This window comes from Agelaius phoeniceus, chromosome 1, assembly GCF_051311805.1.
Source record: "Agelaius phoeniceus isolate bAgePho1 chromosome 1, bAgePho1.hap1, whole genome shotgun sequence".
Classification (NCBI taxonomy): domain Eukaryota; kingdom Metazoa; phylum Chordata; class Aves; order Passeriformes; family Icteridae; genus Agelaius; species Agelaius phoeniceus.
In genome coordinates this window covers 105,978,937-106,005,479 of record NC_135265.1, presented here as the reverse complement: position 1 = coordinate 106,005,479, position 26,543 = coordinate 105,978,937, and the positions used below count along the sequence as shown (strand labels likewise).

Here is a 26,543-nt window from a genome sequence, read left to right as displayed (position 1 = left end):
AGCCATACAATTTCAAGCCCTTACCACACAAAGACATTTTCTCTGACAACAGATGATACTAGAGACAAAACAACCAATATATTGTCTAGACAATATTACTGCTGCTGTATTGTCATGAACATTTAAGTAGATAGTCAATAAATACATGCAGAAAAGAACAATTCTGCTGTTTTTTTTTTTTTAATAGTGCAATGGCTATTTTTATTAACATTCAAATAATTACAAGTATCTTAAAAGCTAAAAGTTGGATATGTTTAAAAAGCCTGGTCAAAAGATCGTTTCAGATTTTAAGGCACATCATACCTTGTCAAAGATATCCAGGATATTTTAGACAGGATGCTGGAATCAATTTATAAATAGAAATATTTTGCTTTCATTAAATTTTATTTGGAAAACAACAAACCTATGATACCTATGCCTCGTATCATAGACCATTTTCAAGCAGTTTTCAGACATTCTATTTAAGGATATTAAAAAGAAAGTATCCAAAAGTTATTAAAAAAAGCCACTTTTAAATTTTGTTTACTAAATTAAACTAGCATTGGCTTTCTGGGTCTCACAGCATGAAGCATGCAAAACATGTTCCCAAGGGACATCTGCCTTACAGAAAAACCAACATAAAACTTACATGGTAGAAGAACAAATTGCACTTTTGTTCTGAAAAGATAATTTAAGAAGCAATTTCTTTCAAAGTTCAACTATGAACTACATATGAAAAAGGGATGACAACATTTGCAAGCTCCCAGAAACTCAGAGACACTTAAATTCTTATGAATAATTTTCATCTTGTCAGATGGGCATACTTGAAGATGACAGAAGAATTCAATATCAGCAAGAATCCTCTTGCAACCTCATTAGTCAACTTAGAAATATAACAGAAAGGAACAGTTGCAGCAACTTAAAGCAATAAATCAATGAAAGACCCTATAATGTTATATTCATCTAAATTATAGCACATGGTCACTGATAAGAAACCTCATGGAACTTAAGACATGATTTATTTGCTGTGTGTTTGATACACTGTACTTTACACTTGCACATTCCTGCTTTGCAGACATGAATTTCCCATCTACTCTTTGCCAAACATCACCCTAAGCTGAATGCAGATTCTCCTTTATTCTCAATGCTGTTTTATCCTAATACGCTTGACATGATTACTATGTTAAGAAAAATCAGTAAATAAAGTGTTTAAGTCCAATTATTAAGTCAAATTACTGACAAAATGTTGCAGTATCGTTTATTCAAGGACCATACACCCAGACCTCCTTCAATTAGCTCTCTGCTGAACAACAGCAATGATTCCAAGAAGACAGCTGGAAAATATCAACCTTTGAACTAAAACAAAAAGTTAAAGTATGTATAAACAATTACAAATACATATGTACATTGTTCTTCACTAATCAATAGCTTTAATCAATAGTGTTTTTCCTTTGTACATTAAAAAAAAGGGAAAAGTACAATTAAATTGTAAAGAAATTCAAAATGAAACAAACAAAAAAGATGACATCTGCTAAATAACACCCTTATGAAAAGAGCTGGGTGATTTTTAAACAAGAATTATAACCCTAATAGCTATCATTAGTGCTGTTCTATTGTTTCTCTACTGACAGCTGTAATAGTGTTCATAGGCAAGAAGACCAGGAGAAATTATCTTAATTAGCTAGTCAGGCATCTTGCACAATAGAGGCCATAGGGCTGCCCTAAATTAATTTTTCCTTTTATGGTCCTGAATGCACACACATGCCCGAACTCATTTGAAATGACTGTTACCCACTGTCTGGGCAAGTCCTACATTTTGAGCACAGTAACCACAGCAAGTACATGCCTCACATCCCATCTGAATTTAATGGCAACATCCAGAAAATACCTTTGCCTTGGAGCCCTACAACTACCTTGTTGCTGTTTCCAGTGTAATAAAGATCACAGCTTGCTTAAACCTTCCCTTTGACAAGACTCATGCAGTCCCACTAGGGTCCAGTCCATCAAGTGCCTCTTCAGTCACTCAATCACCTCATCAAATCATCTCCAAGATCCCTCAGTTTTTTCAGAAACTCTCATTAACAGTGATCATTAGGAACACACATGGCATTCAAAGTAGGGGATATTCCTTAATCCTTCTTTCATATAATCACAGAATGTTTTGGATTGGGAAGGATCTTCTAAGATCATCTAGTTCCAGCCCCACATGAGCCTGAGCAGGGATATCTTTCACATTGGGCAGGACTCCATGCAACCCGGCTGGGGATGGGGCATCCACAACAACTCTGAGTGATTTGCTTCAGTGTCTCATCACCCTCATCCTGAAATATTTCCCACTATTATGTGATACCAAGCTATGGTCTTTCAGTTTAAAACTGATCTGTCACTACAGGCCCTGGTAAAAGTCTCTCTCTGTGCTTCTAACACGCTCCATTTATATACTCAAAGTCCACAACAACTCTTCCTGGAGCCACTTCCTCTCCAGACTGAACAATCCAAACTCTGTCAGCCTGTCCTCATGCCCCAGCCCTCTGCTCATCTTTGTGGTTTCCTCTGGACCTGCTCTAACACTTCTACATTGTTCTTATGGTCAGGGCCCCAGAGCAGGACACAGCACCCCAAGTGGGGTCTCACCAGAGCAGAGCAGAGCAGAGCAGAGGGGCAGAATCACCTCCCTTGACCTACTGGCCACACTTCTGATGCTGCCCAGGACATGGTCACCTCATGCCCAATTTTTTATCCACCAACATCTATCTTTTTCTTTGCAAGGCTGCTTTCAATTTTTTCCTCCTCCAGTCTGTATTGCTGCTGGGGATTTTCCTGATCCAGGAGCAGGACTTTGCACTTGACTTTGTGGAAAATCATGATGCTCCCTGGGCCCATTTGAGATCTTTACTATTTATTTTGACAGCAGCATTATGATTCTTAGGTCCTTTTCAGCATTGCTCTTGCACAGAATTTTCCATATCCTGAAAGCATGATGCACATCCTTCTTGCTGAAAGTAAATAATAATTTTTCTGTATTAAACAGACATGACTCTCAGTTAATCCAGATAACTCTAATCCTGGAGCTGCAGGACAAATTTGGAAAAAAAAAATTTCAGAATTCTATCACTCATCTGAAAGCAGAGACAAAAGGACACAGTAGGAGTCTCACCACTACTCTGTGAGTTTCTTATGCTTATCTTGAATACTGCATTGCCTTGTTCATCATCTGCCCTGCAAGCACCTGGCACTGTGTTGTGCAATGTGCATGGAGCTCAGCTATGCAGCAGTTCTACCTTCCAAGTTCATCTGCTTCTGCAGGACAAAGACATAGCCTCTGCACCTCAGCAAGCACACCACAGGAAAGCACTCACATTCTTCCTGTCTTTGTAAGCAAGACTGGCTTATTTGTAGGTTACAGCCACTTGTCCTAAACAAGGGCTGGTTCCTGCAAAGTAGGTGTATCCTGTGTCTCCAGCAGAAAAGTTTTGTTCCAAATGCAGGCACTTAAACTAGTAATTTCATTAACTTGCTTGAAAAAAAAAAATCAATCTTTGCTTTCTAAAACTAGGATATTACCTTCCCTTACATTAATGTAGTTTCATTTGCTTAAGGGATCAAAATATTCAACCCTTTCCAGCCCCAGTCTAGCAATCAGAGAGACTTGTACCAAGCATACCAAGCCTGCAATGATGGCATGTGACATGGAACCACACAGTGTTTGCTTCCTGTTTGCTTTTGTTTCAACTCACCTTCTGCTGATTTTCACTCTACCACTTAAAACCACTGAAAGGGCTTTAAGCACAGTTCATAAAAGCGTTTCTGCAGAAGATGTCAAAGACTAGCTTTTCCTGAGGGTGTTCTTATTTGATGGAGTGAAACAGAGGGAAACTATCTTAGTATTTCCTGTGACGGACTTTATCAACATACAGCTCAAAAACAATGTTGAAGTCTTCTAATGATATTTTAGAGATGACATCAGTTTTGTTTCCCTTTTTAAAAGGTTTTCCATATTAGTCAATGGACTTTCCCTCTGACATAGTTCCCTCTAATATATGTTCCAAGCATGAACTGGCCAACAACACATAACACACATCATCAGTCACAACTCCCTGAACATTAGCAAAGTGAGCACAACAGATAACTTTGGTAAGTTTTAGCCATGGTAGGATACCAAATAAAACAGTAAAAGAGAAGAGAAGGGTGAGTAAAGGAGAGAAGAGATGCTGGAGCAATTACTAGAGGGCTGAAAGTTATCTTTAAAAGAGAAACAAGCCGCTAATAATCAAAGAGCAATAGGAAATAGTTTTGACATATTTCATGTAAGTGAATACTGTTAACTTCCAAAAGGGTACACCACAGCACAAAGATACCCTTCAGTTTTTATTGACCAGTTCAGGCAAAGTTTTTCTAAATAGGTAAGTAAAGCCTTGGCCATTTTGTATTCTCAATCACTCTGGTACCTTGTTTTCAGAAGTAAACAAAGTGTGTTTAAGAATTCTCTTTAGGCTAATTAACTGCTGTTTAGTAACAAATTTTCTTGTTCATAACCAGTAAGCAGGGCTTTTAGCAATATTTTTTTCACTCTAGAAGTACTGCCAGAAGGAAGGACAATTTCCATTTCAATTAAATGTTAAACTGAAGGGTGGAAGGAAGTTGTTAGGGATTTAGCAGAAGCATGCACGCCAAACAACTTACTCCTCAGTAACCTGCACGAGTTTTTAAAATTTTGGTCACAGGTCAGAATGATCTCAGTCATGAGTAACAAGGAAACAACAAATTTACACTATTCAAAAATAACTAATGTTGCCTGATAGAGATATTTCAATGACAGAACTGCTGATCTTCAAAAATAAGCAGCATGATTAAAACAGCTTAAATGAAAACCACTTCACTGCAGATTTGAATGTCTGACTGAAAATTTCAATAAACCCAAGGATTTATTGAAAACAAAATAAAAATATAAGCATTTAAAATAACTTATATAATAATTTTATCATGTCACCATAAAACAAGAAAAAGGAAAAAGTCTTCCCATTGTTCTATGTCTCTTCTGGAAGATGGGGGAGACATATGTTATGTAGCTTTCTTTCTTATTTCAGTGTTTGAATTCCTATTATACTGATAGTTTACAGATGTGTAAAAACTTGCATTTGTCACTTCTCATACGTTGAAGAAAAAAAGATGTATCTGAGAGAAAGTTATGTGTCATCCCTATCCAGCAGAAATGGGATTTCCTTGCTAAGCTCCTAAACTTCCAAAATTCCTTAAGTCCTTACCAGCTTTATAAACTTAATACTTCTAAATGTCATCTTTGCAGCAGGAAGCAATGCAATACTATCATGCCACAGGTTAGCCTTAAGAATTAATTTTGCATATTTTTGAACACTGTCTTTTGGACTAAACACAAAATGGATCTGCTGAAAAGCGGGTCCAGCTGTTTGGAACAATCTGTGGACTGCTGGCCAGAATCTACTGCTATTCACAAAGAGTAGTACTAAGAGGGGTAACTCTGAGCCTGAGCAGAATGAGAGGTAAATACCTGGACCTGCAGCCACCAAAGGAGTGACACAGTTCATTGGTGACTGGTCTAAGGTAAGATATACACAATACAACACTAAACCCCAAATACACAGTAAGAAGAAAGGAGAAATACATGGAAGGAAGTAACCCCTTCGCAGCTGTCTACAGGGGAGCAGTAGGTAGCACTTCATATTTCTACCAAGTACTGGTAGAAGCACTCAACAGGAAGAAGGGATATTGTCCCCAAGCAAAGTCCTATTCAACATCCAATGGAGAGCTCAGCAATCGCTCCTTATCAGACAAACTGACAGGTTTGCACTTTCTGCTCATACAACACCCAGCATTAAACTGCCAGGCTAGGAAAAGGAAGAATTACCCAGCCACTCCCACCTGGTAGAGACTAATGAGCTTTTTTATGTCCCAGCTTAGAGGGGATATTGTTTTCTAAAAGTGCCTGGCAATTTCTATTTGATAAATTCTCTGCTAGTGCTAAGGGCTGGTGATTTGTTTTACCTGCCCTCATATCTTTCCATAGCTTGACATAGCTACTACTTCTGACTTTTGCTATTTTTGTTCAGAGAGTTGAGAACTGCTTTACATACTTGTCAGTACAAGTAAGGAGCTCAAACCATATCTGTACAACATCCAGTTCTCCCAGTTAGGAACATCAATAACCTTTTGGGCCCAAGTTTCCAGCCTCTGATTTCCTCTAAGCTCTGAGTGAGGAACTCCTCTCCTCACCATGATTGTATCTCGTGGAGTAAGATGTTCAAAGGATACATTTTTCTATTATACTCATAACCTCAAATGTTCTTGTGATTTTTTTAACCCCAATCTACTTTTCTAGAACCTTCAGGCTGATGTAGGAACTAAAAAATTTCAAAGCAAAAAAAAACTCATTTCAATGCAAAAAAAAATCCCCAAACCCAACAGACCTGACAGAATTCTACCATCCTTGATATATAACTGGACATAAGAATAGTAAATGGTATAGGAAAATAAAACTGGTACAGTAGCAATGGCATTGTAATAATTCTTTATATTTGATTCAAGTATTAGGATAGAATCTGATGGCAGGACTTGATCAGTGTGATCATGAGGAAAAAGTTGCCACAAATCATGACATAAAAAGCAGTGTTTCCAAAAGGAAAAAAAAAAAAAAGGACTAGGAGATTGCCCATGACAGGAAAGGAATCAAGATGTATAAACAGGAAAAATGAATGGGGGGGGAGGGGGGGGATGATTTCTGTGTGTGTAAGCATGGCACAGCATGAAAAGTATTTTAAAAGAATACCAGTCATACCAAGTGTCTGTTCCAGACAAACAGAAACAAAAAAGGTATTTGCACTGCCTACCTTTTCTTCCTGATAATTTGAAGGCTGGATCACCTCATACCTCAATCAAACTTAGTGTAAAACCATTGTAGAGACACAGGCTCCTGTAGAGGAGCAATGATTTTAAGGACACAGGATGTTTTTTTCTTAAATTCCTAACATTTAGCAGAAAGTTACAAGCAGAAAGACATCTTTCTGACAACAGGGACTAGCATAATGAGAAGAGCAGGGCACATAACCCTGTTGTCATCTCCTTACACCAGCAATCATATCAGCTGTCAGGAAGAGTCAGACAGCCTGGGAGAGTTAGATACTTAGAAATTAAGGAACGTGAATATATCTGACCTGTAACTTTCAAATCGGCTGTAAAGGCAGAGCATCTTCAAACAACACAAAATATGAAACAGGCTTCAGAGTGCTGATTTTAAACCTCTGAAACACAATTCATGTAAGAAAAAAAAAGGCTTCTACTCAATTGTTGTGCCAGTCAAGCTAGTGTCCTTTAAAAATAATTCCCTAGTTTAAACTAATGACATTTATATTCGGTAATGGACTTCAGGTGGAATTCATCTTCCAAATTTAGACATCCATCTGGGGGTGAGATGAATCATGCAGTGAAAGTGCTTATTTCTCTCCACTGACTATAACGGGAGCCTACAGAACCAGCTCATGTATAGGCAGCCAAAGCTGGTGTTAACCAACCTGTCTCCTGACAGCTAATGCACAAGTTTAAGTGGCATGGCATGCCTAATAGCCATCTCCTTCCACAGTCTCAAAAAATTAGGCTAGAAAAGTTGTCCTTCAACAGGGTGAGAAGCAGCACTGCCACAAATAAGCTAATTCCAGTAGCTAAAGTCATGTGTAAATGTTAGCATCCATTATTTTCCCCCTGCACAACAGACAGGAGTTTGTTCATGGAAAAATAATCACACCTTTCAAATAAAACTACACATGCTTATGACATCTTCGTATAAATCTCGATATCTGCTGAATATAAAATAATTATTTTAAAATAAGGAAACTATATAAGGAAACCTATCAGGAAATCCATATCTTCAGATAATGATGTGTAACTGGATGAAAATATTTCATGAAGTCTACTAATTCCTTAACCTCAGCCTAAAATTCAAAAATGTTTCTACAGAAAGCAGAAACTAAATAATAGTCAGCTACACAGTAAAGTATACTACTAAATCAAAATAATCCATTATGATTGAACCAAACAGTTAAAACCAGTTATTTGCAGAGCTGCCACCTTCACAAAAGGAACAGGGCAGCTGCACTAAATAGCAGTCTCTTGTTTCAAATAGTGTGAAGATTCCCAAATGGAATATTGCCATCCAACACAGTATTACTTCTTCATTCACAAGTAGAAAGATCTCTTGATTATTTCAATAGTCATGAGAGACACAGAGAAGTATATTTTTACCAATAAGCATGTCTGGAGGAGGAAGTGCAATACAAAATCACCGCAACAGAGTCAGAAGGGAGAGCAGAAATAATCTGCCTACAGTTAGCCCAGGCCATGCATTTGTTCGACCTGTACACACTCAAAACCACCTCTTCCTTAGAACATCCATTACATGACCAAAATGTTCTATGCACCAGTAAGAGGATAAAGTCTTATGAAATTAAGCCATTGACTGACACGTACCTGCAGTCCTACCCCTGGTCTGAACATGATCAGATTTTATATTTTGGAGATTTTATATTTTGGTTGCACGCACAAGGTCTCACAAAGAAAAGAATATGTAACCAGTGGCTTTAAAACCCTCCTTTAGTATCTCAGCACCCCACCGTGGGCTAAAGTTTGAGTACTACTGTTAGAAAGGATTCTGAAAAACTAATAACAGAAATAAAAATAAAAAAGGAGCAGGCTTTGTTTCAAAGTAATGGCTATACTAAGTAAGATCCAGAGGTCCATGTCCATTCAAATAGCCTCTCACTAATGGTAGCCAAGAGTGGAGCATGCAAGAATACATAGCAGTGTTTCCCAAGAATATTCTTTGATCCCCCAATGGTTTGCAGAAGCAGGATTTCCTGAACAAGAATAGGTAGGTAATTGATGATTCTTCCACGAAACAGCAGTTTTGTGATGTAATGTTTAGACTCCTTAAATTCCTGAGGCAAGAAATTCTATAGCTTAATTACACGTTCTGTTGGGAACTACCTCCTTTTGTCTGTTTTCAATTCCTAGCTGCTATTTTCATTAGATACCTCTTAGCGTGCGTGCACTAAAAAAAGACAGTGAATAAACACCCCCTATTTTTGTCCCATTAGTTGCTGAACACTTAACAGGATGCTGTCACACCAGTTTTGGTCACCTTTTACACCTTAACAAATTCATGCGGCTCCTCTTACAGACATTGTCCCATATTTCAGATTTTCTCTTCCTTGAAACTTCAACTATGTTCTTTTTACAGCAATGACAGGGATAGCAGGGGAAAACTGTATAAGATGATTAAATTTCTTAGAAGTTATAATCATTATTCTCCCTTTCCTTCCTAACCATTTCTAGTGGCAATAGTCAGCTTTGAAGTCATCTTTTTAGATGAGAAGGCAAGCTTGTTCTTCCTTACCTCCAAATAGAACACATGAAGCAATTTATGAGAAATTTCATCTCCCATTTTAATGTCTGGTTGCTGAGCAATGTCAGGTCCCTGTGTAATGCTGGGGTCTGCCTTTGCATCTGCTACCCATCAGTGAAGTCTGTGAGCTCACTTTTCTTCTATACACCTTATTAACTTGAACACGCTCCACTAACATAACCCTGGAGAATTATTACCTGGGGCCTCTCTCTACTCTATTTACTCCAACCCTTCTCTTATATTTTAGTCATTAATTTAACCACATAAAATCCTTTCCCCCTATCCTGTGCCTGCTTGGTTTCTTCAAAATTCTTTGGTGGTGGCCCTTGTCAAATGCTTGTTGGACATTCAAGGGAACCACTTCTGTCAGATCTTGCTTATTCATGTACTTGCCTTCAAAAAACCTCCAGCGAATTTGCAAAACATGACATCCCTTCACAGCAGGCTTCTAACTCTTCCTCAATACATCATGTTTATCCATGTTTCATTATTCAAATATTTCATTATTATTATTTTCACTGATATACTTGAGCAGATGTCAGGCTTAGTAATCTGTACTTGCCCAGATCTGTCCTGAAGCCTTTTTTAAAAATAGTGTCACATACAGATTAGGACACTATAGATCACACACACACGGATTTATATCTCAGCTAGGTGTTATATTTGTTGCTTACTGTCTACAGTACAATGATCCTTGCTTGCTTGCTGTTTGGAAAGCTGTACTTCTAAAGTGCAAAGCAGGCACTGTTCCTAAATACATGAAAGTGGCTTTCATTTTTTCAATAGAAGGTTTAAGCATTATCTTTAGGAAGAGCAGTACATGATAAACATTTACTGTAACAGTAATACTACAAATATTTAATTGCATCAAAACGTCACTCTCATCTTTACAGTCTGTAAACAACAGTTCCATAAATACATGCTCCTGTGTAGCAGTGGCCATTCAACTATGTAATAGCTGTCCTAATTACCAGAAAATACAAATGAGCTTGTGAAGACACACTTATTCATTTGCAAATGAGACAGCATTTAACATCTTTCTGGATCTAAGAACTTCTGTGGAAATTACAACCAACAAGCAGGCAACTCAAGATAAGGACTAAAAAAACGTACACAGGTGTTTTTAGGTTCACCGATTTTGTGTGAAGTTGAAGTTTTACAACACAAAGTTTTTAAGTGCCATATATGTTTCAGGTTTTCATTCACACAAATTTTCTTCAACATAGTGCCAACTTTCATCTCTTTTAACTCACATATCCAAAGACAGAGTTGAAAATTAGTCTTACAAACGGATGAAGTGCTTTCTGTGGTGCAAGATCAAATGCTAGGTTTATTGTGACCGTATTTCTACTGGCAGGATGTTACAGTTACACATAACAGAGTATTTAAATCCATATGCAACTGTTTAATTTCATTCTTCACCTCTGTATTTTGCATCAGTCTAATAGAAGCTTGTAGCTCTAATACCAACAGAAAAGCAGCATTGGTGAATCCATTCAGTATGTTTAAATCAAATGTAAGGAGAAAATAAAATTAAAAAACACAATAAAGATTGGTAAAAAGACCATTGGAGCAAGCATAGTGTTCACAACCTATGTTTTTACATTATGAAGAAGAAAAAAAATTACCCTAATTACAGATGTTGAGAAAACATCTTTCCAGATATGAGATGAAAACTTTTCCTTGTCTTAAAGCCTCTGGTGGTGCTCAGTGGTCTGGGCAGCAGGAAAGCTAACAGTAGCCTCACTGCTGCTGCAGGAGTGAGAGGACACAGCTGTCAATAAAGCCATACACAGCCTTGGTATTAATAGCAGAAAGCTAAGATACCCAAGAGAACAACGCAGTTGCAAAGAGTTCTCTCCCCTCTTCCCAAGCTGTCAAAATAAAGCTGGGAGGAACAAACAAACAAACAAACTTGTCTGTGAATACAAACAAAAATATTCTGCCTTTCAACACCTGTATTTAGTTTCATTTCAACTGCCACACTTATTGGTTTGGCCCTCTTAAATAATCTAATGAAAATCACAGAACAGCTGAAACTGGAAGGGACATCTGGAGGATGCCTACCCCAACCCCCCTGCTCAAAGCATGTCAATGACAGCAACTTGCTCAGGGCTGTGTCCAGCTGGGTTTTGAGTTATTGCCAAGGATGGAGAATCCAAAACATTTTTTGGACCACCTGTTCCAGCAATCTATCACCCTTAACATAAAAAACCCCTCTTTTTTCTGATGTTTAAATGGAATTTCCTGTATTACAATTTGTGCCCATTACTTCATCCACTATCAGTGGAAACTAGGGAGAGCAGCCTGACTCTATCCTCTTTATTCCACCCCATTAGGTTATTTACACACATAGGGTGCCCCTGAGCATTCTTTTCTCCAGGCTGAGTAATCCTAGCTTTCTCAGCTTCTCCTCATAAGAGAAATTCTCCAGACCCTTAGTCATCTTAGCGGCCCTTTGCTGGAGTCTCTCCAGTATATCCATGTTTCTCTTGTACAGGGAAGCCCAGAAGCACACAGCACTTAAAGCGTGGCCTTACCAGTGGTGAGTAGGGGAAAAGGCTCACCACCTTAATCTGCTGGTAACTTCTCCTAATGTATCCAGAACACTTCTGGCCTTCTTTGTTGCAAGTGCACATAGATGGCTCACACAAATCTTTCCCACCAGGACCCCTGGGTCCTTTTCTGCACTTTCTTCTCAGCTGATTAGACCCTACCACATACTGGAGCCTGGAGTTGTTCCTCGCCAGGATCACTGAATTTCCCCTTACTGAATTTCTGGAGGTTCCCATCAGACAATTCCTCTATCAATGTCCCTCTGGATATCAGCACAACCCTCTTTGGTCTATCAGTTCCTCCTGCAAGCTTGGTGAGGTTGCACCTCTGTGGGACCCCCAGGTCAGCAGCAAAGGTGTTAAACAGAATTGTCCCTGGTACTGAGCCCAGGGTACACTGCTAGTGACTGGCCACCAGCTTTTGAGCCACTTGTGACATTGTGCCACTGATGCCAACCCTTTGAGCCCATCAGATCAGACAGTTTCCAGTTGCTTTCACTGTTCACCCACCTGGCATGAACTTTATTGGTTTGTTTAAAAGGATGCTATGGGAGACAACGATGAAAACCTCACTGAAGACAAGATAAACAATGTTCACTGCTCTGCTCTCACCTACCCAGCCAATCTCATCACACAAGGTGGTTAAACATGATTTCTTCTCCATGCTATGCTGACAGATCCAAATCAACATCTTGTCTTTCATATTTGAAAATTATTCTAGCTCCTGTTCTTCATCTTCTCCAATCTAAGCTTTTGTTTTGGTTTTTTTTCTTTTGATGTCTACAATACACTTACTAACAGTTGCACATCTACTAATGGAGATGTCCCTAAAACAACCAACAATCTCTGCCTAACAGACTGTCCCTAAAACAACTAACAGCACTGCTTAACAAACTATTATTCCAGCCAGGCACTGAAACAACAATGCTTCTTTTTTCTCCACAAATATATGTAAGCTAGTAGCAATGTTGTTGCAGCTGTAATGGCCTAATGACCTCAGAGAAGCAAGGAAAACACCCTCCTCCCTGCCCCCAAATATACTCACTACTTGCTGCTATGCCCGTAAGAAATTTTCTCTCCTTTAAACTGAGTATTTTGTTAACAGCATCCTTTCTACACGTTTAGGATAATAACCACATTTTGTCAGGCTCTTGACCGAAATAACTTATTTTCTCAGATTTCCTGGCCTCCCTGAAAAAGAAACATGAAGAATTTCAGGAAGCATCTTCTCCACACGTTTTTTTCTTAATTTTTTCACCCTCTCTCTTCCCCTCCAAAGTGCAGTGAAGAAATATCAGGGCCCAAATTATGCTTAGGAAAAGTCGATCCTTACACTATCAAGCACAGCACTAAACCCTCTGCACTCAAGTGATGGTGTACCTAGAAGGTATGCATCCTTTCAACCTGCATACCTAACACTAAAAATGCATCAAAAAATTTTAGTCAGCAAAGCAGCGATGCAATTTTCATAAATTCTGTCCACTTTTACACAATTCCAGGTAATGGATAATCCAAGTAGCTGGCTTGGCTAAATGGTAGCTCAGCTCTGTAGGCACTACAGTAATGACAGGCTACAGTTGTGGTTTTACACTGTATTATACACCCAACTAAGTGTTTCAAACACACGCTGTGGTATTAAATGGAACTGGAAGAGCAGATTACAACATAAATCCTGTATTCTTTCACCAATTTAGTGATGTGCTGCCAAAAAGGAGTCCATTTTAAAAGCTGTATTGTACATTCAGCCAGGACACGTCTGCTACAGTTCTGACAGGCCACGGGCGACTGTCTGACAACCACTTCTGGGGTACTAATGCTCTCTGCAGCCTAGTGATTGACTAAAATATTTTGAACAAATTTTCATGTGAAATCAGATTATAACAATTATCACAATTTTCAAGCAGCTGATGCTCTGGGCCAATGCTAGTTGACAGCACCCATTTAAAAACTCTTTCACACCCACACCAAGTTAAATCAACTTGGCACTCTCTCTCTGGTAGACAATTGTCTCCTTAAAGTATGAGCCCTATTCATCCAAGTGAATTGCTGCATTAAGGGGGCAGTTGGCTGGCATGGGGAGGACTGGACTGATTGACAATGCATCTTAGTCACAAAGAAGTTGCAGCAAGAGTTTCTAAAACCCAAAAAGCAGTCGGGACCATGAATAGATGAAGCATGCTGAAGACACAAAAGTACAGGATGTATCCAGGAAGATGCCGGTGCTTCAATAAGCTTCCTAACTATGACTAATCTTAAAACAGTTCTCGTGTCTTGTTTTGTAAATTTAGCATTTCAAGTGTTTCAGAGAGTTTAAGTTTCCTACTTAACCCCTTAACACCAGCCAAATATTGCAGCAACAGTTATTTGAGGAGGATTTTTTTTCAGAGCTATGTATGCTAAACAGCAAAGAGCCCTGTGAAGCTTCCTAGGGAGCAGATTTTATTAACCTCTGAAATGTTAATAGAGAAATTCGGGGCAGCATTTAAGGGCTCATTCTCAAATTATTCTAAGGAGAGTACAATACTCCCATCCCCCTTCCCCTTGTGAAATTTCAAAGTACAAGAAAGCCATACAGAAATTGCTCAGGTCATAATCACCACAGACGGTTGAATTAATTCCTGATTCCAACAGATACCAGAAGCATCAGAAGAAAAACTTGATATGCAAGAGTGCAAATCATACATTTTATGAGAAGTATAAAAGTTATTACATAAGTAATCACTACATTTGAGTTCATTTGTCAAATATTACTTCTTCACCATTTGTGTACACAAAACAGATACCGTTGTGTAAAGCATTAGTGGAAGATGCCAAAGGCATTCCTGTCTTCTATGGAACTCAGTGGGATTACTCCAGACACCACCAGCAAACACGTGCGATAACATCCAGTTCAATTTTCGGTGTAAATGAATTACCCACTTCTCACCTCAGCAAGACTACATAAAGACACTCAAGATGCCAGCCTGAGGCTGAAAATACAAACAAGGCTCCCCAAACCTCACACAAATTGTCATATAAAGCCTAGATTTAAACAGCAATTCAAACAGATTCCTTTCATCTACTTAAGGATAAACTCCTCAAAAGTTTGCTTAACATTTACCAAGTGATAATTCTTATGCCACAAAAAAAGGTTCATAAAGAGATTCTAGTTTCTGTAAAATATTTGCAGTCAAGATTAAGTGACATATGTTATTCACTGCTCAATGCAGTGAAGTAATATAACTACAATCTAATTGAAAAAGGGCTAAAATCTTTGATTCAATTGCTAAATTAACCTAGCTGTTTGAGCTAACAGATCCAATTTCACTGCCTGTTAAGGCAGGCAACATTTTTTTGTCTTCACTTTATACTCTAATGAAGTCTACTTCAATAGAGTTGCCTCCACTTATCCCAGAGGATGATTTAGTTCTTTTGTGTACAACTAATCCAGCTCTCCCTGAAGTCAAGGGGAATTTTGCACTTGACTTCAGTGTGAAAAAGGATCACATCCTAGAATAGCAACGCTAAAACATCTGTGAATAAAAACAGGTTCAGATTTTACAGTTCCTAATTAGCCAAAAAATGCCCCAGACAAACAAACAAACTATCCTAAAACAAACCTTAAAAATAAAAAATCTAATTTCCATTTCGGTTTAAAGCATGTGAGAAGTTATTTTACATGGCAATGTTTTTAAAGAGAATGATTCCATTCGGATATTCTGACTGTAAAACTGTACTATTCTGCATCTGCTTTGGCTTTCAGTTTCAGGGGAACTCGAGGAAAAAGTAAAAATCCATCAAATCTAGGAATTTTAAGAGAAGCAACAGTTTAATGGCATGGTTTCCAAGCTGTAGAAATCCTGCAGCAGTAACACTAACAAACTTTTCAATTTTCCATCAGAGCAATCAGGGATTCCTCAAGAACTTCTTATGCTGTGATAAATCAACAGGCTCAGAAGTTTTTGCAGGTTACTCTCTGTTGGCCTAAATATGACTGGATTCCATTACATAAATTACCTGGCTACACTGTACTGCACATAATGCAGCAAACAATGTTTACTTCTATTTGTATAACAGCAAAAATAGAGTACAACAGACATATGGAGCCAAATTAAGTCATACACAGACTGACCACATGTCATATATAACTATAATAGTAAGTTACCCTTCTGATGGCTTTTTTTTAATATTTAATGTGGAGAAAAAAAAATTAACTGAAATTTAGAAAGAAAATTTTTACTTTCAGGAAAACCTATACTGAGTTTTAAAACATACTCAAACTATGATGCTAGCCACCAAAACTTTAAACAATTTTAAATCACCAAACTGGCAGAGCTAATTCATAACCACCTGAAATCAGAATTTGAATACCCAAATGTATAAAGTAACATAAGCTGTTGCAAGTGTAAAGAATATTCTACCCCTCAATGTTATCTAGATACTGGTTCACTAGAATCTTAGACACATTTAGGAAAGACAAGTTTAAATGACAGAGGAGAGATTTGTTTCTATTTTCAAAGAAAATAAAAACTTGGAAGTATGGGATCTATCTATTCTAATGCCTTAGAGGTTGTAGTGACCAAAAATTATTCACAAACTAAAGCTAATATTCTCTTTTGTAAATAAATCTAGCAGATTTAAAGAAAAATGTGGTTTGCACTAGAATTATTGCCTTCTATATCCTTATCTAGGAAGCAACACATTAATCTGTACTTTAAAATGTAACACTGGTTATTTATATGAGTTTCAATCAGAACTTCCATTCAAATGCCACTGAACACACACTAGGAAGAAATAAAAATGTCTTGCATAGAAATTGCAGTGTCATTGCTTAAATAATTATGTATATAGCTTAAGAGAATTATTAAGACACTTTACTATTACATTAAATATACACACAGAGAATCCATGCCCCTGGCAAAAAGCTAACAGGATTAGTGTAAACCTAATATGGAGAGTCAATACAGTTTACTGACTAGTAAGGCTCAACCTCTTTCTTTGGGAAAAGAACCAAGAAGCCCAAGTGTAAATCTGAGGTAAAATAGTTATGTAAAATAACCATATAAAACAAAAGTGTCATGCTTGTTAATATAAGTCACATATTAACTTGGCTATGACTTCACCATGTATGCACCAGATTTAAATAGTATTCTGATGATATGTCAGACCTAAGCAAAAGGGAAGGGGAGGTAATCAAAGAGCCCTAGATTTCATAACCAATGCAAATGAATTCCAGAATATTTAAATACACCTACTATGCATGAACAAGTCAAACGTTTCCAGGGAAATAATTTTTCATCTATAAACTAACACTTGTCTCATTTTACGTACATCATGATAGCCTGAATCAATCAGTTCTACGATTTCTACAGCGTACAAGATAAGAAATAATTCCTAAAATGAAAAAGATTGATATCTTTAGCAAATTACATAATGTGCAATTATTCAGCAAGATATTTTGAAAGCTTATCACTTTAAATAGCCTCAATCACTATGATTTATGAATTGTGTTTTAAGTGTGTAGCTGTGCTTAAAATACAGTACAGAATTGTACTTGAAAGTAAAAAAAAAGGTACCCATATTACTATTGCTTCCTAGCCATATACAGTTAGCATTTAATTTTTGTGTGATCTGAAGCTGAAAATTTTGTACTTGCATTTTGCTCTCTCACCGAGAACCACAGAAACACAGCAAAAAAAAGCCAAAAAACACCCCTTAAACACCACCAAATAAATACATATAACTCTTTTTTCCCACCAACTACAGAATGTTAATACAATGCCTACTTCTCAGGCTTGAGAAAACAAATATTACTCAAGAAAATTTCCCCAATCGACTAGTAGTAACATCTCAGGAATTATCCTTGTTTTCCCTTCTCTTTTCTTCATGAATAATTGTTTTCAAAAGTAATAGTATTTTGCTCTATGCTCTAAGTGTTCCTGAACACAATAACTTTACTATGAAAAAAGAATTCAACATGGCTGTCTACAGTGAGACTAATATACCCTTTTTCTCTTACCAGTGAATGTTTTTCAGTGAGGTATGGACAAGCTGATGTGGCCAATGCTATTATAACCTTTAATCATCCATTAAACAAATATTTAACACCAGTATCAGCTAAACAAGCCCATCCTCTCTTTGCTTTAAGGGCTTTGTCATTCAATAATGCAACTTATACTCTAAAATATATGACAGGGAGAATCCCAAAAAAACAAAACCAAAGAAAATACTTTGGCAAAAATCCCACATATCACATGTCTCAGAAGCCAGAGAGCACAGTCATATTTTAAAACACTGCTGTTGGAAAAAACCTGAATACTTTTTATTTCGAACAGGCAGAACAAGAAGTACCATCTGTTGCTCAAAGAACCCATTCTGAAAATTAGCCTCTAACTGAACTTCCAAGAACTTCTACTTGAAACATTAAGAATTTATCCTGAATGAAGTGGATTGAAAAAAAAAAAAAAATCAAGACAACAGATATTTGCCTAGATAGACTTCTGGTCTGATTTACAACAACTCCTCTTTCAGTAGGCTTCAGCTAAAGAACATGTGCATCAAAGAGAAGCTTTGTTCAGATTAAGGATAAAAATCCTCAAACAATCAAGAAAACTAAAAGTCTTCCATCCCCACTCAGTAAGGGAGAGTCTTCTTTTTAGAATAATACACAACTCACCTGGGCTAGCCTTCACATAGAGCAGGGAATGGTCTTTGCCTTGCAAAACTTATTTAAGCCTTGCATAAATTTGCATTAGGAGAAAAGAAGACAAAATCTGTATTTTCACATTCACCTGTCAGTGAAGTATTGCAGGATTTTCTATTAGGAGAGATTACCTATGAACCCATAAGATGCATCACTAAGTATGTTCACAGCCTCATCAGAGCATCACTACAAGTTCACACCTCTAAGGAAACGTGGAGGGTTTCAACTGAACTACTGCAATTGGAGCTGGTCACAAACATTAAATACCAGGGATCAACAAAACACCACAAGTCGCAAAATGTTCCACTGGCATGGTCTGTTTTCAGCTCAAGGTACAGGAAGAAGGACACAAACCACTTGCTTTTATCACCATAAGCTTTCCTCCCATTTCATCTCACCCTTGCTTAGTCCTCATATCAATAAAAATGCCGTGACTCTACAGATTTTTAAAATGTGAACTTTGCTACTAGGTTTGGTGCAGATCTGTAATTTTTTAAGATTTTTGGAGTCCCATGTTTTATACAAATTTCAGACATAAATGTCACGTTTAACTCTGTGTTTTGCACAGACTAAGTCTGATCAACTTCTAACTGAAGCACTACATATTTTTTCTGTTAATATTCTTCTGAAGACCTCAGTTTGGGAATCAGTAATGCAAGGTTTTCATCTCAAACTGCAGACCTCCAGAAAAACAGATCAAAATCAAGGCAAAGAAAGGAGGTACAAGAGCACTCAAAAGATGTATGACTAATTGTGGTGATTTGTTTTTTAACACTTTACAATGAAATACAGAACTTTTGTATATATTTTTACATTTCCTCCCTCAACCTCAGTTTTGATAATGTTTTCTTTCCTAAGTTTGGCAAACAAATGCTAGTTTCATATAAATGTGCACTTTGAAAACAAGAATATTTTCTAGACATTAATTCTATATTCATTTTTCAGTGAAGCATACTTTAAAAACCTTAAAAGCATTGTTCATCTGTGAGGCACATGTTAAGTTCAGCCTATTGAAAGGCCAGTTTTTATAAATTAGACCAGAAGCCCATCAAGCCCAAAGACCTCTGAGTCAGACCAGAAGTTCACCATGGGCCCCCACCATCTGAAATGTTGGGCAATACTGGATGCTCAGGAAGGGAGCCTAAGAATTAGGAAAGCCTGTGGTCATGCTGTCCTTGGTGCAGTCTTTTAGCTTCTGGACTTTGGGGTACTACTACTGGCAAAATAAAGAATTTATGTTGAACAGACTGAGCTGGTAAAAATCAACCAGAAACAGTATGGAAGAGTATGTAAAGAAAGAGAAGGACTTTGGAGGGTTTTTCTTTTACTCTTCTGTGGTTACAAGTGTCAGTCATGATATTAGTTTCCAATCAAATGTTCTTGAAAAGCAAGAAGATACACAAAACAACTGAGACCTGTTTTTTCTCTGTCACACTTCAAGCATAAATATTAATGTTGTTATCTAACCATACTTAAAATAACTTATTAAAACTGGATTGTTCACTATTAATTTGTTTTAAGTCTCCCTTTCCTGGCTGACTGCCAAAACAGTTATAATGCCATACAATTGCAATACACAAGAGATCCATAGCACCCTCTAATTACTCTTTAAATACCTCGCACAAGCACTGCCTTTTCTTAAAACTGTGAGGCCATTAGGTAGGGTTGAAATCTCAAAATCTTTAGCCCAGATACTTTATTTTATTTCTGAAGTTTGCATGCAATATCAAAATGTTTGCCTGAACAATGGGCAAACATTTGGAACATGAACACCATCCTCCACTCCAACCCTTCTTTTCTACAGGGGCTGTGAGTCCTGGGAAGCATACCTGAGGCCTGACTGCATTTATACTCCATAATTCACATCATGAATAAAACACTACTACTGTCTCAGTTTTACAACACTACAGAGTACTTTGGGCATGTGCAAAGGAACTTAACCCTACTAAATCAAACCCCTCCAATATGAAGACTGAGTTTAAATGTATGATTAATGCCACAAAATTCTCTTGAAAGTTTCTCTAAGACAAAGTTAAAGGCCCTGATCTACAAAGATTTACTTCCGTGGGTGTGGTTACTCAACTTCAGTGTCAATGGAATTAAACAAAGTTTTTCATTCTTGTAAGCCTGATGTAGATAACTCTAAAATTTCAACTAAAAGGGTTCATCACTTCTGAAGAATCATTTATTTTTCCCAGACTTCTCTAGACCTCTGGTGTGAAGAAAACCACAGAAACATTTTAAGCCATAGAAGTTTTTCATCTACCTGAAGTGAAAAGTTGAAAGACAAATTATGTGATGTTCAGTATCACCATCAGAATTCAAAATTGACATAAACATTTAAGACATAGGTGCAGTCAATATTGTTACTTACTGAAGTCTCATGTACCATTACTATAAAAGCATTTGCCTTCCAAAAATACAAAGATAAAACACAGCCAGGTTAACAAAAAGTTATCCAATTTCCTACTCAACAACTAACAGTGCTCAAGAAACTAAAATACAAATTATTCCAGTCTGAGGTTTTACTTCCTCAGCATTCTCCAACCATACCCTATAACATTACCTAATACTACAGTCAGGAAAAATCGAAACAAAACCCCAGTCTTGGCCACAACAGTCAACACAGCCTTAAATGCAGTTAGTGATGATCTCCACAGCAGTAGCCCACTGAGCTCTGGGGCTGGGATACAAGCCAGGGCTAGCTAGAAGTCCAGCTTGAGGGCTTGATTTCAGCTGTGCAAGGCTTTGGTGCACTGACTTAGGGGACACAGCATGAAACCCCGTGCTCTACACAGCGCCTATCTAAAATGACAATAGAGAGCGTTTTCTATCCTTTTTCCAGCTACCCTTTACATTTTCAAAGAGTATGTGTTTAAAAGGAACAAAACTCATGCATAAGTAATAGTGTTTACTTACTCAATTTCTAGCATTAAAGTTACTATCATCTTGATCTCTGATCCTGCAATCAGCCATGTGTGTTAACTTTACCTAAGGGTGCAGTCCCACTCTTTTCAATTACTTTGGTGCCAGTTTCTGTTTTGATGTACTGGCACCATCAAGGATAAACCCCCATAAATGCAAAAGGCAGTAAGAACGACCTCTTATAAGCTAAAATTAAACTTGTCCTACAGTTAGTTGACAGCATCTTTTCAGTATTATATTTTCTCTACTAAACTAAGCATATACATGGGAAGTTATCCAGGTTTACCTTCAAAACCTGGCAATTGGTGATACAATCTGGAACCCTACAGCTCTAATCATTGGTGTGAATGCAGCCAGGGACTGTAGTGATTGAAAGAAGTTCCCATATGGCAATTGTAAAGCAGCTAGTATTTAAAAAAATATAAAAAATAGTGATTATCACATCATAAAATCCATCACTATAAAACAGCCTCCTACTGGCACTCTCAAGGAGAACAGAAATGAAATAAATCCTGAGACTAGAGTTACCTACTTGTATTTGGAGGTGGCTCCTCCAAGACAAAAACTAACCCATTCTGCTACAGTAGTTAGAGAAACTGCAGTTCTCCCTCATGGATCAATCTGTTCCAGGCACAGGACTTGCAGCATCGGAAGCCTGAAACCTTTCAGGAGGACTTCACAGAAACCACAGGCTGTGTACATACGTACAGAACGTGTCCTACCTGAAAAAGGCTGCTTGATGCGACACAGCAGAATAAGGACATGTTCCTAAAGTAATTTTTGTGTTAGTACTGACACCAATTTTTAAATTAACATCAAGGTACCTTACTCAAACTGTGATCAAACTACGCAGCAAAACAGTTGGATGCAAGTAGGGAACATGAATGAAAGAGCGTATTTCTTTTAACTAATGTTTTGAACACAAGGAATTATCTATTGAAAATGTACAGCTTTTGTCCACAGGTAGCGCATATGGAAAAGTAAAACCATGCAGCTATCTTGTTCATAAAGTAAACTTTGACCACATAATCTGATATGTGCCACACTGCAGACTTTTGCATCACTGTCACGTGACAGCCATGATTTATCAGACTGAACAGAGTGATAATTTCATTCTTCAGGAGCTGCAGAAGTGCACAAAGCACAAAATAAAGAACATTTCTTTGGTGCACAAGAATAGTTCTCTGCTCTGCTGCGTGAATATTGATAAAAACCCGTATAATGTGAAGTTTTTCAATAATTCTATTACAGTAGAATTATTACAGTATGCAGCACACCAAAAATGTATTAAGTATTTTTCCAGCTATTTCAAAATAATACAGCAATTTAAGTATACTTTTAGTTCCATTTTTGTACCCAAAGAACTGTCGTTGAGTAACAAGAATTTCCTTGAAAATCTCTCATGGTAATACAAAATACAGATTAAAGCTACCTTGAGCTCACCAGTCTCGTTCCAGATAGTATGGTGGTTCAGTTATTAAATAACTATTGAAAACTGGACCAGTAGCTCTGCAAGCAGCAAAACCAGGGAGGCCCCATTTCCTGCAGCAATTTCCAGCTTGAGGTAAGTGTTGCTGTGAACTCTCTGGAGTGCAGGTTAAATGCACCGTTCTACCTGGCTTCCTTACTTCCAGAAATTTTGCAGAAACTGCTCACCTGGGAGACCTCTGCTGCCAAATTTATTTGAAATCTTCTAATAGCCAAAAGAGTTATTAGGGAGACTGAAGGCACACAGAGATTATAGCTCTATTTGAGCTGCACCTGTTAAAGAAATAAAGCTAATAAAGCACGTGGAATAATTAATTACTGGCAATTGCTGTTACTAACTACTGTCACACCTGGTACCACAGGATTTTTTCTTCAAAATTCAGCGGTAACACAGTGCCCATGCGGCTGTCCCTGTTGCCATCACAGATGCTACCTTGTCCCAAAATTAACCACAACACCCTGGCTGTGCAGAACACACACAGAGTCTCCACTCTATGCTTATCCTCAGTAGGAACCTTCTATAACTAAATTTACAGATACACATCAGAAATAAGAGTGGAAGTGCGAGGTTTTGTTGTTTGGAAAGGAAATGTTCTTACTTCCATGAAGCCAACAAAAACATGGCTACAAACAAGGAATACCTACAAGCAGAGGAACTGCAAAGGTAACTGACAAGGCAATTCTATCCCTCTTCAATGCTTACTTTCCAAAAAGGAAAGAAAAAGACTCTGAAGTAAATTTTCATATCTGGCTCCCGACTTAAGATCAATTTCATTTGCAAAATCTGCCTGAAAAATCATTCAGCTATCTATGAGTTATATTAAGTGAAAACCAATACACTTTCCTTGTAAACACACTCTAACCTTCAAAACTGGTTTTGGAACATTCTGCCACTTAAAGTAAATCCAAACACCTAATTTTTAATTAATGACTGGCCTCTGCCTAGGGTTAAATCCAGCAGGTACATCTGAATGTACCTTTACAACATGAGCTTCAGAAATATTTCTGTCCTAGTTTTCCCAGTGCTAAGACAATCATAATCACATGCATACACGACACGTAGTAGCCCATATATTCATATAATAAATAACCATATCATAAACTTACATATTTGTAATACTGAGTATTGGAGAAGTCACACTAGCCCTTGGTCTGAGGACACAACTTTAAGCACATCAAGCCTGCGGGTCCACAGAGAGCAGAAAGTTATGTGCAGCCTCCACAGGAACAGGGGCCTGTGTGTGTCCAACACATTTTTTTTTAAATTGTAAGGAAGACGAGGAGCCTTGATGAAGTGTGATGATTGAACATTTAAATTAATGACTCAGAAACGTACAGCGGTCATGTTTCAGGCTCGATAATAGGATATAAACCAGAACAGTGGGGCGGAGGGAAAAAAACCTAATAGAATATAAAACCACGCAGGCCAAGCTACAGGCGACTCCTGAATTTTGCCCTTTTACATCCTCCGTCCCCGCGCCGGGAGCGGAGCCGGGAGCGGCTCACGCCGAGCACCAGCCCAGGCGGTGAACGCCGCCTCCGCCGGGGGACGAGCAGCCGGCCCGCAGCAGCGCGGCGGGCAGGGGCCGGGAGGGGCCCGGGCCGAGCAGGGGTCACGGGGCCCTCCCCCACAAACTTACTGCCCGCAGCCCGCCCCGCGCAGCCCGCCCAGCCCAGCGCGGCTCCCGCCCGCCCGACCCCTCGGCCCCGCGGGCAGGAGCTCGGGCCCGGGAGAAAGTTGCCGAGAAAGTTTCTGCGGACGAGAAGGGGCCGGGGGTGCGGGACGCCCCCCGCCCCCGGGGCGCGGCGGCGGGGCGAGGCCGGGGGCGGGAGGCCGGGGCCTAGCGCCTCCATCGCCGCCGCCATCGCGGCCGCCGCTCCCGTGGGGCGGCGGAGCGGGGACACGGCCGGGGCCTCACCTGCCTCTCCTCGGCGTGGCGGGTGGGAGAAGGAGGGGGGGAGGGAAGGAAGCGGGGGCCCCCCCGCTCCTCCCGGAGCCGCGGCGACCCGGGGAGGGAAGCGGGGAGGAGGGGAAGGGAGGAGGGACGAGGAGGAGGGAGCCGAGCGCTCCGGTGCGTGCGGGGAGCTGGAGCCTCGCTGCGGGAGGAGGAGGAGGAGGAGGAGGAGGAGGAGACTCCCCGCCCCTATGGCCGGGATCTCCGGTGGGTACCGCGGCCCCTCCTCCGCACCGCGTTTCCCTCCATGCGCTCCGGGTCGGGATCGCCGCGCCTGCCGGCCGGGGTAGCGCCTCCGCGCCCGAACCGGAGGCCGCGGGGAGGAGCCGGGCGGCCCCCGCGGAGCCGGGCTGGCGGCGGCGGTCCCTCCTCCGCGCCGCTGCGCACCGAGACAACATGGTGGAGGCGTGCGGAGCGGCGCGGGGGCGGCGGGGAGGGAGCCGGGGCTTGCCCTGCCCCGCGGCTCGCCCGAGGGCGGCCGCCTACTCCCGGCCTTGGGTCGCGGGGACCCCGGTCGGGGTCGATCCTCCTGCCGTGCCGTGCCGGGCTGGTGAGTTCGGTGAGGCTCTCTTGCCAGAGAAGCTGAACGTGAAAAATTCCGGCAGCAGAGCCCTTCGGCGTTGTGCGTGAAAAGCGAACAAAAATAACTTTTAAAACTCCTCGCCTGGGCGTCTTCAGGTGGGCCACGGCTTAGGCTCGGTGTGTTTAATTTCCTGTGGGTCAAACAGGAGCAAGATGGGCCTCCGGCAGTGCGGGTGCAGCGCTGGCAGCTCGGGAGTGCCCAGGGCGGCACCGCGGAACAGACCTGCCGCCGAACAGCGAGCAATGAACGAGCCTGTACATTACGCATCGGGAACTCCGGGGAATTCTACGTTACGGGTTTCCCACTCATCGCGGTTCCATTAGTCAGTGTTTCGTATTTTAAGAAATAAAAAATTGGGTTTCTGTCAAGGTGGGCTTCGTGGGAAAAGGTGGTTCAAATGCATCTAGCCTTCAGAGCTGCAGACTGCAGGAAGGAGTGGAAGAACATTAAGAAAATGAAGCTAAAGACTCGAAGTCTATATGGGCAAATCGGCAGTTCTCATTCAGCATTATTTTTTATTTTTCTCAGCTCTCTAATAATCAAATTTACACCTCCCCTCGTTTTATTTTCTTTAAAGGCTGATCAGATAACAGTAGTTGTGTTGATCACTAATGATAACTTAATATAGTTTGTTCTTAAGAAAAATAATTGAGTCAGGATGTCCAGTTTATTTTGCAGGCAATGCTGCAGAATAAAACCATTTGTGTTTTTTAATTTCGGATAAAGCAAATACACATGTATTTGCTCTTAGAGGACCATAGATACACTTAAACAGTTAACAAAATACAAAAAAAAAAGTGTTCTCGATTTGGAGACTCAATACCATGAATTCTTCTCATGTAACCTTCTTAGAGTGATGGAATTCATCATATCCTGTTCAGTCAGAAATCTAACTCACATTATACAGAATTGATTTTTAATTTAAACAGCAATTGTAAGTTTTACA

The 26,543-nt window shown here is 39.5% G+C and overlaps 2 protein-coding genes across 4 annotated transcripts in view; one reads left to right on the top strand and one right to left on the bottom strand.

The window, feature by feature from the left end:
- YES1 (YES proto-oncogene 1, Src family tyrosine kinase) overlaps positions 1-25,139 on the bottom strand; it is a 50,841-nt gene extending 25,702 nt beyond the window's left edge. The window contains exons 1-3 of one of the 3 annotated variants that reach the window (XM_077184692.1): positions 24,979-25,138; positions 24,167-24,240; positions 23,228-23,332 (exon numbers count right to left, since the gene is read on the bottom strand). The gene's annotated coding sequence lies outside the window, so the exon portion shown is untranslated. Of the gene's footprint in view, positions 1-23,227; positions 23,333-24,166; positions 24,241-24,978 lie in introns of all 3 variants that reach the window. The other 2 variants (XM_077184687.1, XM_054640793.2) reach the window with 2 other exon arrangements.
- LOC143696016 (uncharacterized) lies at positions 23,680-26,311 on the top strand. The gene is made up of 4 exons (XM_077191434.1): positions 23,680-23,723; positions 24,709-24,835; positions 24,905-25,221; positions 25,743-26,311. Exons 1-4 carry the CDS (start codon positions 23,680-23,682, stop codon positions 25,918-25,920), a joined length of 666 nt encoding a protein of 221 aa, XP_077047549.1. The 3' UTR covers positions 25,921-26,311.
- The last annotated feature ends 232 nt before the right edge of the window (positions 26,312-26,543 follow it).

What these genes read in the sequence shown, in the direction of transcription:
- LOC143696016 (XM_077191434.1), top strand. Translation starts at nt 23,680, where the DNA reads ATGGCTACAAACAAGGAATACCTACAAGCAGAGGAACTGCAAAG. An exon ending in CAAGCAGAGGAACTGCAAAG is followed by an intron (nt 23,724 to 24,708) that starts GTAACTGACAAG and finishes TACTGCCCGCAG; the next exon opens with CCCGCCCCGCGCAGCCCGCC. An exon ending in CCCTATGGCCGGGATCTCCG is followed by an intron (nt 25,222 to 25,742) that starts GTGGGTACCGCG and finishes TGGGTCAAACAG; the next exon opens with GAGCAAGATGGGCCTCCGGC.